At 43.3% G+C, this 16,444-nt stretch overlaps 1 protein-coding gene across 19 annotated transcripts in view; it reads left to right on the top strand.

Annotated features, from left to right (window-relative positions):
• LOC108087012 (collagen alpha chain CG42342) overlaps positions 1–16,444 on the top strand; it is a 75,671-nt gene that overhangs the window by 11,282 nt on the left and 47,945 nt on the right. For all 19 annotated transcript variants that reach the window (XM_017184161.2, XM_017184167.2, XM_017184172.2 and 16 more), the window contains exon 2: positions 534–1,756. In XM_017184161.2, the coding sequence (XP_017039650.1) occupies positions 1,054–1,756 (703 nt within the window). In that variant the 5' untranslated portion in view covers positions 534–1,053. The remainder of the gene's footprint in view (positions 1–533; positions 1,757–16,444) is intronic.

The following is a 16,444-nucleotide window of genomic DNA, read 5'->3' on the forward strand; positions in this document are numbered from 1 at the left end:
TTAATCCGAAATTCAAAAGCAGTTAGAAAACGCCATCTGGAAGGAATCAAGTCGATCTGATCAAAAACAACGGTGTAAAATTTTTTTATTTCATTCTCTTGTATGGGAGCTATCCGATATAGTCGCCCGATCCGGCTCGTTCCGACATATATACTGCGTGCAACAACTACACAACTTTTGGGAAAGTTTCAGCGAGATAGCTTTAAAACTGAGAGACTAGTTTACATAGAAACAGACAGACGGACAGACGGACCGACGGACAGACGGACAGACGGACAGACGGACCGACGGACAGACGGACAGACGTACATACATATTTCGATTCAGATGGTGATGCTGATCAAGAATATATATACTTTATGGGGTCTGAGGTGTCTCCTTCACTGCGTTGCAAACTTCTGACTGAAATTATAATACCCTTTGCTCTGCAAGGGTATAAAAAATGGAACCCCTTCCTTCTTTCGTTTTCCCCCAACGAAAAGTTTCGGCGTAACTTTATTTTTCACTTTTCTTCTCATTCTGTGTCGTTGCAGTTGAAAAGTGAACGCAGAGCTAAATAAGTTGCAATGTGAAGAGCCCCCTGAAAGGACAAGTGCGAACCGAGGAACAGGACTTGTCAACGACTGGCAGGAGCAGCTGCCACAGCGGCGATTGACAGGACAAAAACAAAGGGCCAGAGGACTTCCCCGCTCGAGTGGCACGAACACGAGCAGCAAAAGTTTAGCGTTGTTTTTCCGTTCCATGGCCCCCGGAAAACTGCAGCAACGGGGCGCAATGTGCTGGCCAACAACTACCGCAGTCGAAGAATAGAAAATCACTCGAAGGCCTTGCCAAAAAAATAGTAAAAAAAACTAAAGACAAGTAAAGCCAAAAAAAAAAAAGAAAGGGAAGGTGGTGGAGAAACGAGGCAAACGTTGCGGTGCAGCATATGTGCTTTCGCTGTGCTTTTTCTGTGATGCCACAAGGACACAAGGACACTTCAAGTGACAGCAACATACGCGAGTTTTTCGTTCGTGGAGAGCCTTTCATCTAAGACGCAGCAGCAGCAGCAGCATGCGCAAGCACAAAGCGCCGCCCAGCGGCAGTCCAAGGACAATGCCCCAGGACATTTCACAATCGGATGGGGAGAACCCCACAGCAGAAGCAACGGTGGAAGCCCCACTGCAAAGTCTGTTGTTGGGCCACAATTCAGCGGATTCCTCCGCAGCAGCAGCAGCAACAACAGCAGCAACAACAGCAGCAGCAACAGCTAGTCGCCTGGCCCCGCCCCCCTGTCAGCCCCCCATTATCAACAGCAACAACAACAAGGAGCGGAATCGCCCCACAGTCCGGTTCATATCCTTGCTGCACGTGGCCAGCTACGTGTTGTGCCTCTGCGCCTTCAGCTTCGCCCTTTACGGCAACGTGCGGCAAACGCGGCTGGAGCAGCGGATGCAACGCCTCCAGCAACTGGACGCCCGCATCGTGGAGCTGGAACTGCGACTCGAGCAGCAGCAGCTGCTCCACTGGCCCGCCGATCAGACACAGATCCTGGCCAGCAATCCCAGCGACGTGGCCAGTGGCAGCAACACTAACAACAACAATAACAACAGTCAACACTTGGCGCTGCACGTCCGGCGGGAGTTGCACCGCCTGCGTCGCGATGTCTCGCACCTTCAGCTCACGAGGCGCCAGCAGCGGCGGCAGGCGGCAGAGGTGGCGGCAGCGGCCAGCGGAGAGGGGGGATCCGGCGGCGGTCAGTGCCAGTGTCAAGCAGGTGAGTTCAATAAAACTCGTTTATAGTATATCTTTAAATAGAAAATATAATATATATATATATTATCTATATCTATAAATAGTAGTATATCTTTAAATACATAGTTATATAATGCCAAATAGTGGAATTTAAAATCGATGTACCTACTTATCAAATCTGATTGATTTTTAAAATTTTTATAGCTTCAATAATAACATTTTGGAAATTTTTCCGAATGCTTTTAAAACTTTTTATATTTTTCTAAGAAAATTGTTTTAAAAGAATTTTTAAATTCAATAAATGAATAAATATTTTGGAATAATTGTGTTCTGGTTAACAGTTACAGTATTTTTGGAACTGATAATGTAAATATCAACTTTAATTTGGCTCAAAGCTGTTGAAACACGTAAACGAAGTTATTTCTTGGAAATTATAATGCAAATAATAACTTTAATTTGATTTAAAAAGGGTTTAAGCTTTGTTGTTATTTCAAAAAATATGCCACAAGCAATAAATGCAAGCATCGTTTTGTTTTTTTGACCAGATAAATATTAACCAATGTTTTCTCAACAAATATAATAAATTATATTATATTAAATTAGCCTACTAATTGGTAATTAATTACAGACTGCTAATGCTTGGGGCTACTTTGCAATTAAACTGTTGTGAATGTTTGACGTCAATTTCAATTGAAAATGTCAATTCCCTCTGCGAAGGTAATGTTTGGTTGACCGCAGCTTAATTCCTTTAAGCATTTACCGAAACCGGAAATGTTTTCCCCTTTAATAAGGGAACGCCACACCGCCGACAAACGTGTTCCTTTGCCTCATTTCGGGATATCTTGTCAATTTGACAGCCACAATGTTGGCCATGAACCGCCTACATTTGCGGTCATCGCCCAATTGGTCAGAAATGTCAGACCCAGCCACACACACGCACACTTACGCACTACTGCACCCACACAAGCGTAAGTCAACAAGTCGTTGGGGCCAGTGTGTGTGTGTGTCTGTGTGAGCCCTATTGTGTTCGTTTGCGTTGCGTGTGGGCCACGAAATTTAATTATTTGCGTCCCGGACCAAATTTATGGCAGTTTAGAGATTTCATTAATTGGAAAAGTGTTTTCCCAGCCGCCCGAACACGAAAGCATATAATGTAGGTGGGGAAAGCATTAACCACGCCCTCCTTGAGTTTTTCGCAATTTTTCTGCGTTGGTTTTTCCCCACATTTTTCCTCTTTGGTTGTCTGTCTCTGGTGACATTACCGAAACTTTGATTACTCGGGGATTAGCAGAGCACTTCCCTGGCACACACACACACACACATACCTAGCAGACACACACACACACACTTGCATAAATAAGCAGTGGGAATGTGGGAGTGGTGGGACTCGTGCTGCCAGTTTGCCTTGTGGTTTGCATAAATTTCGCTTAAAATACTTTTTGAAAACTTTTGCGACACTCACGCGGCTGCACAAACTCGCTCTTTCTCTTTCCCTCTCTTTTGCCCCTGACCTTTTGCCACTTGGAGGTGGGAGTTTGTGCCACAATTTGCTTCTGCCGACTGGCTGCTCTGGTCGTATTAACGCAATTTGTCTTGACATTCGCACAATTAACTCACCCGCTAAGCTGCCGGACAAACTTTGTGGCTAATCCCGTCGATCCAGATTCACATTCCCATTTTCCATTTCCTATTTTCCATTTGCCAGTTTCGCATGCATTGAGCATATGACGCATACGCAACGTGGGCCAGGCCAAAAGAAGCAAGGACAGTAAACGCTCGTCGCAATTATTTAACAACTTTGCCAATTCCAGCGAGGGAAGCTGAGGCTCCAGTCTGGGAGATAGGACACAAAGTTTTATAATCGATGCGCTGGCAGGTCGAAAGTTTTGCCCGCCTGGCAACGGTCGAAGTTTCTTTTCAAAGTCACTGCATATAAATAAATTTCTGCCGCTCAAAGAGAGATTCCTCATCCTCCTCTGTTTTTTTGTTGTTGTTGTACCCGAAGGATCCTTGATAAGCGCGTGCCAAGCGCCGGGACACAGTCTTTTCACAACTTTAAGCCCCGCACAATAAATCAAAGCTGCTGCGGGGGCGGCACAAGGACTTGTCACTTGCTTATCTGCGGCGTAGACGATGCGGCAAAGTCATCATCGGTTGAGCCAAGTTCTCTTTCCCCGCTGCATGCTACATACCATACTATATATGCAGGCTTGTTCTGCCGATTTCTCCGCCCCCATCCCCTCGGATAGCAATCTCCCATTCAGGATCTCTCTCTTTCTGTCGATTGCCTGAGAAGTTCACGTCAAGGACATTGCAGTTGCTGGCAAAAAGGATAAGCCAGGGCCTGCCGCATTCCGATTAAGTCGATTAGTTTTGGGTTTTATCGACGTTTTCCCCCAGCTTTGCTTGGAAAATTGATAAAATTAGTGCGACAGCAGTTGGCAGTAGAGTGCCATCGCATTGGAGGCAGCATTAAAAGCAATCCCACATTTTGGTAAGCGAAACGAAAGTTGTCGAACAGTGGAACGAGGCACTTTTTAAAATGTTTCAAAGGGGATTTTATAAGTGGATTGCGAAGCTTTGAGAACGCTAGATAAACAAATATTGCCAGCGTGCTTTAAAATTCAATAAATAATTTAAATGTTAAAGATCAAATAATTTTTGTAGGAATACTAATCTGCTTTATTTTGTTTGCTTTAATTGTCAGTTATAAATGTAGCAGCTTAAATTGGATTGGCATAGAAAACACGAATTTAAATAAATTAGCGGGGATTATTTAAACTCGTGTTAACCCTTTAACACTATGAATATGAATTAAAGTTAATTTCCCGCCGCAGTCCCCTTTAAAGAGCTAATTCAATTGATTAACCGGACAGAGTTGGCATAAATTAAATGTATTCCTCGGAGGGGAAAGAGATTTCCCTGTGGGAAATGCAGCGTGGCCGGCTTAAAGTTGCCTGCTTTGCACATTTCATTTTTTATGAGCATACTAAATTTGAGCATTGAAAATTTACGAGGGTCCCAGGGTGCAACCACAAACACACAGGGACATGGCTGGCTGGGCTTGTCAAACTGCAAATGACATTTGGCCACTTCTCATTCACTCGCATTCTTGGCTGGCGTTCTCCACTCCTAAAATTTGCCATTGCATCCTGTCAGGAGGGAAAGGGGATTGGGAATGGGAATGAGATGGGATCTCCGGGCACTCAGGTTCCACGGGTTAAGGGTTGAAGCATCGGAGAGTTTAGGTAACGATACACGGGTCCACTCCGTCCGGTTCTGTCTGCCGACTGGCTGCCACTCGGTTGTCCAGCTGAAAACCCTCAATTTATCATAGCCGAGCGCAAAATCCACTTTACCAGCTGCCCCAGCGACATCGTTGGCTGCGTGTGACATTTTGCAAAGCCAAAATATGTAGAACATGCCACAGAGACACATCCAGATGGAAGGATTTCAAAACGTAGCAGAGCTACGAACAGAAAGAGTCGCTAACACGTAGCCACTCACTCAAAACGGGAGAATGTACTATGTGTTGGAGCAGTTAGGAAAATGGCATATGAACTATGGAAATTCCCAATTAGGTTTTAATGCGTACAAGTGCTTTTTATTCACTGCAATTTCTCACTGGCAAACCAGACTGCCACAAAGGGCGGCGGCATATGGGTATGGGTATGGGTATGGGTTTTGGTTCAGCATCAGCATCTTCTCCTGGAATTCCACTCACGATTCGGGGTAGCAACTCGGAGGCAACATCCCCTGTGTGTCTGTTGCGTTTATTTGCCAGTCATAAATTTCAATCACGTTGCCCGGGTATAACGCCGAGTGGATATACTCCATATATCAGCTATGCTCTCCTGATTCTCGGATTCCCTTCTCTGCATATGCCGTTAGGTTGCTAGCACCTGCCAACCCCTCGTCGCCCCCATTTTTTTTTTTTTGGCTGTCAGTGCACAGCAAAAAAAGGAGATATTAAATGATAAATCACGCCTTTTCGAGCCACAAAAAAGTGTCTTGTTGCGAATATGAATTGTTTGTTAAAATGTCCAGACGAAGGGTTGTTAAATGATTTGTGTTTAATATAGTAAATGTTTGGAAAAACCACATGGAAAATACGTTCTAAAGAACTGACATACGCAAAATAAAAAATCCAGTAGTGAGATGTGCAAACAAAACATCGTTAGTTTAAACACATCAATCTTTATTTGGAATTGAAAAATAAAATTAAATTGTCAACCACTAAAAAAGACCCCATACAAACTTTACACATAACAAACTGAAATGAACAAAATAAAATGTTTTCTATAAGTAAAGTTAATAATAAAGTCTTAGTTCTAGTTGTAAAAATGTAATTTATACAGATTGATATACCAAGCATTAGTATTTCTGCACCCGTTCAATATTTTTTATTTATGGCCACTGAAATCCTTTTTATGATGGGCCATTAAATTTGTTATGCAGCCAAGGAGTATCAGGTTTTTTTTCGTGCACATTTGCTTGTGGTTGTTTAGGGCGTGTCGAGGTGGCCGAGTGACAAAACCACCCATTGCCTGGTCCTTCGAGCGTGCCCACAGAGGCTTGTGTGGTTTTGGGACCACACCAAACCAGACTGGAGTAGACGGGAGCAGACTGAGCCACCGGACCACACCTCGACTGGGTTTCGACCAGTATCGATTGTCGCTGCACATCCAATTGATTTCCTTCGTTTTCGTTTTCAATTTGCCAGGAAAAAGGGACATTTTTGTTTATGCCTCCTTCGTCGAACTGCCGCTCGTTAGTTTGTGTGTTTTTGTATTGGCTTTGTTTGTTGCTTCTCCACCACCGGCAAGTTGGCTAACTAGCGAGCTGGCCAACTGGCAACCTGGCTACCCGGCCAACCTGCCCAGCGTGGATAGCAATTTGTGACTTTGCGTGACTTTTGGCTTAACCGTGCTGGCCACCACCACGCCTTGATTGCCATTTAAATGCTGCGCTAATAGGCCAATAAACCATTTCGCTGCACAAAAGATATCAGCACAACAGCAACTGTAACTGAAACCAGCGCCAACAACAGCAACATTTATTAATTAGTGAGAAAAAAATTAATGCGCAACTGTCATCATTATTCCTGCCCCATCCAAAGGACGGGATCCATTGGCCATTGGTGGCGGATATGGTTTGTTCTCTTCCCCACACCCAAACAAACAACCACCCACACTCACACACACAAACACAAACACAACAGTAATAACAACAACAACAACAAGAACAACAACAATACCATGAACAACATCGTTGGCCGGCGGATGCCACATTTGTTGACAAATTTATTTGTCGTGTGCCACGCTGACACGCCCCCTCCACCGCCGCCCCCCATCTCTCTGGCCCACAACATTGTTTTTATTTGTGGTTCCAGCCATCTCATCGATGTGCGTTGCTCGACATTCCTTGGCGGGGAAAAAAATGCTATTAAAAATATCACAAGAGCCCAGGCGACCGAGCAAAACTAAAAGAGAAATAAAATAAGGCAAAGTAAATTCATTGGCAAAACCACACAGAACGACGAAGAAAAAAAGAAATGTGAAGGAAAGAACAGGAATGAATTGCCCAGGAAAAAAGGAATTTCATAAATTTCATCTGATTGCGTTGCAGATTTACGAGGATGTGTGTGTGTGTATGTGAATGTGTGTGTGTGTGTCTGACTTTTATTTTTGGCACGTAATGCTATTTTTTCTCCATGCTACTGAGATCATTTTAATGAGCCAAAAATGTAATTTGTCTGACTGGGGAATCTTTTAAGCCTGTTAGCTGGGTGAGTTCATTTAAATTCAAGAGCGCTCGAAAGTTTTATTTTTTTTTATGGCGAACGCGACTCGAAATATTGCAATTGGAGGCAATGTCCAGTGGGATGTTAACGAGTGTGGAAATGGTTGTTAAATTATGGAAAAGCAATCGATCTGCGGACTGGAGTTGGAGTGCGGCTTTTATTGGCTTTAATGGAACATATTTTAAATTTTTTTACAATTTTTTTTTGCTAACCAAATTGGGCATGCTCTATTGCACTCATTAGATTTTAGAAATATTCGGTAAGGGAAATAGAAAATATTTATATTTAATACCATTCAAAATATAGTTAAAATTCAACATATTTTTATGTATCTAAAAGTCAATATGTTGAGCTCTTAAAATGATTAAAGCCTGACATAAATTATCTGCATAAAAATGCCTTTCGGTTTTGGATTATCTCCATATAAATTTTATGGCTTTCAAAACTCAGCGGAGCATTCGCCCCACATCTGTCAGTGGAAATTATAAATTTGAGAACGAATTAATTTATTTGAGACTTTTTCTGGTTGTTTTCGAATTGGTGATAACTTAATTAGAGAGGCGATAAATTAATTGATAAAATGGGAAATGTGTGGCTGGAAAATTAGTATAATTTACCATGTAATTCGGTAAAAGCGCACACACAAGTGAAAACAGACGAGCATCACGAGGTATTCCATTATTCAACCACTTAGCTTAAATTTCCTCACTAATTGTCAATATCCACACTCTAATTTTCCATTAGCCAGCCACTTTTAACAAGGCAAATTAGTCTTTCAGTAAAGCTGCCACTGACATTAATCCGGCGTTATTTTTTTTTTCCTTCCGTTGGCTGGAACACCGTTAGCTGTTGGCCAAAAAATAACTTGCTAATTAGGTAACAAAACTTCGGAAAAGGAGCGATTCGAAGGGAGGAGCTCTGCTGCTGGGACATGTCATCAATCAAGTGGAATCCCAGCGCCGTCCAATCTGACAGTCCATCCTGTCTGTCATCCTGCCAAATAAGTGTTCGTGTGTTCCGTCTGTATATATGTATGTGTGTGTGTGTGTTTGTGTAATGGAGTTCAATCAACCATCCCAAAAGTGCTGAGGGTACAGGTAGATATATAGATACTTGTGCCGAAATATAGGTTGTATGCAGCTGCGACCGGATCGTCAAGTGTGTGTCTGCATTGGTTTTTCTTTTTTTCTTTTTTTTTTTTTTTTGGCCCAGCTTGGTTTTGGTTTTCTTTGCTTTGGCTTGGTTTATTAGCCGCATGTGCTTGGGTTTTCCTTGCCGCTGAAAAGCCATTCCTGCAACCCAATTGAGAGCTGCTGCTGCCGCTGCTGCGGCTGCTGCGTAAATATTTCAACGGCAATCTGAAATTTATTCGACTTTTGGCTCACCAGCGATACAGTGGAGGAGCAGCACTTGGACCAGCGGACAGATTTCATTTTTATACATTTACGTGATTTTCAGCGGCAATTCAGCGAGTTCCAGGCGACAACGACGACAACGACACAACGACAACTACAACAACGACAACACCGATGACGCCGCACATGCTCCAATTTCGGCCGAAACTCACGTACGCAGCGTCCAATGGCAAAAATTCCAGTCTGTAGGGAAACTCGGGGGATTGGGGATTGGGATTGAGGATTGGGCTCTCTGTGGCTGCTTTATGATTTATTGCCTTGACACTGCCTGCGTGATGCTGCTGCTCTTGCCTCGTTTTCCCAGCACCCAACATTCAACATCCAACATTCCACTCTCCTCATCCTTCAGCGTTTATTTAAGCCATCTCTTTTGTTTGTCCGACTGACTATCCGCAATACAAACATTCGGTGAGTGGCACTATTCGCCGGCCAGGATTTTCTGGGGATATATTTGGGGACACTGCCGCACGACATGTCCTCAGTCCTCAGTCCTCACATTTAGCGATAAATACAAGTTTTATGATGGATAATAAATGGCTTCATTCGCGTTGACAAATAGTCTGCCTTCATTTGTTTTTCCCACTACCATTGTCTCCGCTGGCTTTGTCTTTGTTTACGTTTTTCCGCCGCTCCGCTTTTCCGCTTTTCCCGCTGCTGTGCTGCTGTTGATGAAGCCCCAACATCCTTCCGAAGTGAAGGCGGCAAATCGGTGTTAGGAAAGAAAGGGGGCGGGGCACCGATAAAGATGATATATGACGGTTTTGGGGACCGGCCATCTTCACTCCTCAAGTTCGCGTGGCCAAGTGGGTGGATTATGTTTTCAGTTCGGGATTAGCAATTACGCTTATAAATAGAATTTCCCTCGATTTATCATATATTTTTTCTTTTCTGCCTCTCAGTTCTGCGGAAATCAACTGAAAGTCCGCTGGCAATAATGTTAAACACAAAGTTTATTGCATCATTCAAAATTTGAATATCGCCACCCAAAATAATGATAGGCACACCCTGAGTTTAATCTGTATGTGTGTGTTGTGTGTGCGTGTGTGTTGTCCCTGTGGATTTTATGGCTAAATAATTTTGTTGCCTTTTATGCGGCATTCATTAACATTTTTCCCAGACAGCCCACAACCGAGTTATTCATTTTCAATTTTCGACTATTTATGCAAATGAACCGAGCGCTGTATGCATAAAAGCCGAAAATGTCATCATTTTCTTTTTTTTTATGCTCGTCGAAGCGCAAAATATCACTCATACGCCCCATGGCGAGAGGCAAGTACGGCTCATTAGGCCGCAAGAGATTTCCCATTCCGTCTCGTCTCGTCTCGACTCGTTTATCTCTCTGCCGTCGCTTTTCGAATATTTTTTAATGTTTCAATCAGATGAGAAATGAAAAGGAAAATCAAAACCCCCATCAATGTCATGGGGTCGCTGCTGCTGGGAAGAAGTCGTTTGCCTCTTTGCCGGATGGACCATTTGGAGTGTTTTACAATCTGGTAACACAATCTGCTTGTAATGACCCTCACTCCCTGCGAAAGCCAAATCAATCTTGACCGGAAAGCGGTCAGCCATATCCATTTCAGCCGTTTTCACTGCCATGGCTTTTCCTCTTTGGTGATTCGCCTGCTTAGAAATTAATTGTTCAGACCGATTTGACGGCGTCGACATTCTTACAAATCACAATCGATCATTGTCGAATGGCCAGCACAAAAAAAACCCAATATATATATATATATAATAATCGTTAGAGAAAAGAAACTCGCTCGGTTTGGGTTCGAGTTATCCCCCTTCTCCTCGTTTATGGTCGATTGCTCCGTGGGTTATAATTAAATTTTCCTCTGTTCCTGATTTTTTACATCTTTTCCGAGAAAATTCAATAAAATTTCTGTGTTAAGAGCACTGGCTGAGCGTCGTGGCATCGATTCCCCCGACGACTTTGGAGTGGGGTGAGCAAGTCAATAACCATTTCAATGCTACTGTGCGTGATGGCCGGGCCATGAGTAATTGGCCATTGCCACAGGGATGGGGATTTCTGGGGACCCGGGATTGCGGAGTCTGGACTCTAAAATAGGGTGACAACCAGCAGGACTTGTACTGCAATGGAAGTGGACAAGGCGAACTGGTTTCTTGCAGTTGATGTTGATAAATTATGGTCTATAAATAGGGAGCGAGGGTTTCGTATTCTTATTATTTTTTTTTTTTTTTTTTTTTGCATATGCTGGGAACATAACTCCCAAGGTGTCTCGGTCTTTATCTCAAATTTTCACGGTTGCTTTGGCTTCACTTGAAATTCGATCCGGGCAATCTCGAGCAGATAAGACCTCCGGCTGGTATCTAATTTCTGTGAGTGAGTGAAAGCCGAGAAATAAAACTATGCTGCCAGGGAATCGATTCGATGGGAAACTCAATTATCTAGTGCCTCTTTCGCCCGAGTGAACCGCATCAAAGCATCGAGCGTTTCCCAATCGCACTTCAACCCTTTTCGGATTTTCTAATGGAGTGGCAACAATTACCTTTGCGAAGGGAGCGGGGTATTTGGGGGGTTCTTTTGTCATCGCTTCCTGGGCGAAGGATTCCGTGGCAAAACTCAATCAAAAGTGTCGCCGTTTGTCAAAGTGTGTGTTGGCCCATCCATTTCCCCCTTTTTGAGCCGCGCCCTTTTCGCCGGCAGTGCAATTAAGTCGCGCTCGGTTCTGTGGGTTTTTCCTTTTTGACTGTCTGGCGCGCCTTGTCTGGTCTGTGTCGCATTTGCTCGCATTTGCATTTTGGCCCAAAACGCGTTTCTGCCAGCCATGCAACGTGGTTAGACCACCGCATCCGTGGCCTCTGCCACTCGGCTTGTGTCTCTGCCACACAATTGGAGCGCTTCCAAAGCGTTGCTAAATCTAATCAAAGTGCGCCTTGTAGTTCTTGCCGTAGTTGCAGTTGTCGTTTGTACTTTGTCGTTCGCCGTTCATCGTGTTGCCTGTTTACCAATCAGTGACGCCTTTCTTTCGCACTCAGCCCCACATTGCCTACTCGTTTTGGCTCTTTTTTTTGTTGTGGGGACACCTCATACCTCACACCACACACCTCCGTTGCAAGTACTCTCGGTTCGGTGTTGTGTACGTAGGCTGATCGGTCGCCATTTCGCCATTCAAATTACCAACGGCAACAGCAGCAACAACTGCTGCAACACGTTTTTCAAGTGCATCGCAGACAACACCTTTTGACATGCTCGTTGCTGCCGCTGGTTTAGTTTATCCGTGTCTGCGGTGACCACTGTACGGTAATGCTCTTCCCCAAGGGGAATGTGTGTTTTCGATTTGATAGGAATTTAATGATAAGTAAATTAGTTATAAAAATAGGTGATTTAATTTTTATAAGCTTCAACTTATTCGTTGAAGCTCATTTATTTCATTTAATTATCTTTCTGTTAAAATTCTATGAAATGGATAGGACTTTTATATATTTATAGGTGTTTTTTACTTTAGTGTTTCCTTTTGATTGTATCACATTTTTAGTATTTCAGAATTTACTTCTCTGGCGATTAAAATTTCTAAGAAACCTATATTTCAATGTCGTCTAGAAGAGTATTCGTTGCCGCAATGGTGTTAAAATTGAACCATCCATTCTTGTTTTCATTGGATTTGCGTAGCAGTGACTGCGACAGTGACTGCAGCTAAAACTGCGACTGTTTCCATGCCTCTGGTTGGTTTTTTTTGGTCTGGTTTGGTGACTCTTCGGCGGAGTCGTTGCCATTGCCTTTGCCGGGGCTTTGTGGCTTCGCGTCCGCCTGTCTGGCCTTTTGTCACACTCATCTTCGTCGCCGTTGTCACGTCAATTTCAGTGGAATTGCATTTTGGGCGACCGCTCGAATGGGCGACGCAGAACGCATGCGCAACGCTTTTGGGAGGCGGTGGGTTTAACCGAGGTGGTGCGGTCTGGAGCTTTGGGTTACCTGTCCGCTCCTGCCTCACCCACCGATCCACCGATGCGTCGACCAGTTTGTCAACCAGTCGCCGGAGCAGCTTACAATTTTAATCAGCTTTAAGCGGCGGGTCTTGGGGATTGGGCCTTGCACAGCGAAAAAAACAAATCGTATTCTTATCTTTCATCTGAATTCACACATAAAATCAATGAACAAATTTTCGAGGGCTTTGTTCAGAAGTTTGAAAGGGTAGCACTGAAAAAAATCAATGAGAAACAAACAGAACTGTAAATTGCACCTCCACAAATAAAGGATAAATATGATAAGTGAAACCCCCAATAGAATCATGACTACACTATTAAAAGTGATATTAATATTAAAATTAAAAATACTTTTTCTTCAGATTTTATGATAAATTTCCTACATGATTTTATCAAAATTGGTATAACTTAGTTTTTGGTGGGAACTTCTTTGATAATATGTCGTATTTCCATATAAAGCGAAAAAATTGTATTTGTTTTTTGTTTTAACCATGGTTTAATGTTTTAACCATCATTTGAATACCGACAAAAAAGTTCTATGAAATGCAAATTGTTTTCTTCGAGTGCCATGTTCATTTTCTATGCTCCACTTGACGGAGACATTGTGACGTTGTTGGCAGCGGACCATTCATAACTACGCATCGCTTTCGGATTCCAGTTATTCACTCATTTCGTATGCAAGAGGAGCGCTGCATTCTGGAGCATCTTGGAGCTGCACAGTGGTGTGCATAAGTGTGTGAGGGAGTGCACAGTGGGGTCGCATTTGAATCCGCTCAAGTCAATGGGACGATGTGCGCTTTGTGGCATTCACTTAACACCTCTGCTCGGTGCACTCATGCATGGCGCTCTCATATTTATTTATTTTTGGCCTTTTCACCTCGCGGGCTGTGTGAAGTGTTTTAGCATCTCTCAAGAGCTGAGCACACTCGGCAAACAAACAGGGCAGCATTTACATAGTTAAACACATTAAGCACTGGCAAATGCGTTTCGTGTAAGTGAAATGTTTATGCAAACAGTGAGTGCAACACAAAGAGAGCGGTTGAACAAACATCCCGATCTTGATCTGTGTCCCACTGTGCGGAGTAGATTCGTAGCAACCCACTGTGCCAACAACGCCAAAGCGTTGTCAATTAAAGTCAACACTAGAACGGAGCTGCAACAACGATGATTATGGAGCCATAACAGCGACGACAACGATTGCCGGCTTATCAAGAAAACAGAGCTGACGCATCTCGAGGGGAAAACCGGGGGAAAAAGAGGGGAAAACTGGGAAAGAAAGACAGGCGAGAACCTGAAGGCAAACACTGAGAATCACATTTATTATGTTTAACAGACCCCGATGGCGTCAATGCTCCAACACCTTCAACCCGAGCGTAAAGCCGTGAATGTCTAGTTCCAGATCCAGATGCAGATACAAAGATACGTTTTTATGGCGCTACGAAATGCAGCTTAAAGTTGTCACTACAAATTGGTTGGAGCAGCTAGAGGAGGTTCCACACACACACACATACACACACACACACTCTATTCAAACGCGGTGTTCTATTCACACAACCCGACTTGATTAAACGCCATAAATCTTAAGGGTTTGTCCCCGAACCGAAAACTGAAAAACTGGAGATCTTTCCGAAAACGTTTTGTTTCCCCGGCAGTTCAGTGATCTCCCGCCAGCTGCCAGACACATTTAACACTTTATATAATTTATTGTAATTTTTCTCACTCCTCCATTGAGTTTTTGTGGCAGGCCGTTGTTAACAAAACGTTTTCAACATATAAACCTCGCACCTTTTTTTCTTCGAGACTTAAGACTCTGCCAAGGGGCTCAGCATGGAAATCGACATCGGCCATGGATTTGGCTGGTAACTTAAACTGCAACTGCAACTGCATCGGCATCGGCATCGGCATATGCATCTGCATCTGCATCTCTATTGCTGCTTTGCAGGCATCAAAGCAAGCCCACTCAAAATTCAGATAATTTGTATTTAGCCGGGGGCAAACGAGTTGCGCAAGCTGCCAAGTCGATGCTAAGCTCTGGGATTGAGTAAACACCGGGTTTATGCGTGGGTCGATCGTGATTAGCCGATAAATCAGGACTGCTCGGCTATAGTCGATATCAGTTGATTAAATCTCCCAGTGTGTTGACCTTTCTGGCTATTGGATACAGTTATAAGGGAGCTAGAAGATTTAAATTGGGGATACAGAACCAGTCATAATTAACTTGGGGATCGGGTTCTTAATTCAGAAACTGCTGTGAGAGTTGATCAGCTCAGTTATAAAAGGGAAATTCTTTACCAAATGATTATCTCTATAACATAATTTATATGAACGGGCTTAATCTTTATCTGAAATTTAAAGAAAGGAAAAATTTGTTAATTACGATCATAAGTATTAATCAAATCTGAATTCCTTTAGTTGCTATAATCCCATCACACTCTAGTAAATAATTGAGTTCTCCAGTGTGTTGACAGTTAGGCAAATAATTTTACGAGGGAGCCAGAAAATTGATTTAATTAACTGAATTTTCATGACAGGCCTGTGATTTAAAGCCCGTCTACACGGTCCACTCGCTTTAATTCCTCGTCCAACTTAATCCAGTTTGAAAAGGAGTTGAGTTAATCGAGCCGCTGACAGTTGAGCAAGTGACCGGAAAATATTTGCCTGGCTGCAACCCTCATCACATGACTAATCCCACGTGTAAACACGTTTTCGATTTCGCACTGGAAATTGCATGGCCCTGCTCCTAATTGCCGCTTGTTCCCAGTAACAAGCTCCTCGCTCTCAGCTCCTCATCGCATCTCATCTCGTCTCGTCTCTATTCCTTGGCTGGTTATTAGAACCTTGTTCGATCTCTATCGGAATCGGTTTGGTGCGGCATTAACTATGTTTGCCTTTCCTGCTAAGCCGGCTCTCCATCTCCATCCCTCCATCCCTCCATCTCTCCATCCCCTGGAAGCCCAAAACCCTACGGCTTACCTGTCCCTCGCCGTCCCATTTCGCCAGTCTTTGTCGATGCTCTTTACATGTCAGCGGGTCTAAGCTGTGAGCAGACGACCGCCCTGCATCTCCAGTCTGCGTCTGCATTGTGTGCACTTAGAGAAAAATTCCACGGAAATATTTAAAACCCGTTGCCAATCAAGGAGGCTTCCAACTAATTTCAAATTTGTAAAATATCCAAAAATATTTGCTGAACAGTTGTATTATACTTATATCTGTAATGAAAGGTGTGAGGAACGTGGGACATTTCAATTCTTTGACTTAAGATTAAGGGATAAAAGAAATAATATGCATCATATAAAATCAAAAGCGTTAACATAGTGTACCCAAAAAATATCTTAGTTATCATTAAAATATAAATAATTTGTATGACATCTTTAAAGTTGATTTGTTAATGTTTGCAACCTGATGTTATTTTTAATACTCTGCTGAGCAGATTTTTCTCTCAGTGTTAGGACCTATATCGAGATTTCGAGTGTTGTTTTTTCTGAGCACTATTTTCAGCCCCTCCCCCTCCCCGGTAGCGCCTCATAGCTCCTTTCCGGCCAGC

Source organism: Drosophila ficusphila, unplaced genomic scaffold (genome assembly GCF_018152265.1).
Source record: "Drosophila ficusphila isolate 14025-0441.05 unplaced genomic scaffold, ASM1815226v1 contig_791, whole genome shotgun sequence".
NCBI classification, from domain to species: Eukaryota; Metazoa; Arthropoda; class Insecta; order Diptera; family Drosophilidae; genus Drosophila; species Drosophila ficusphila.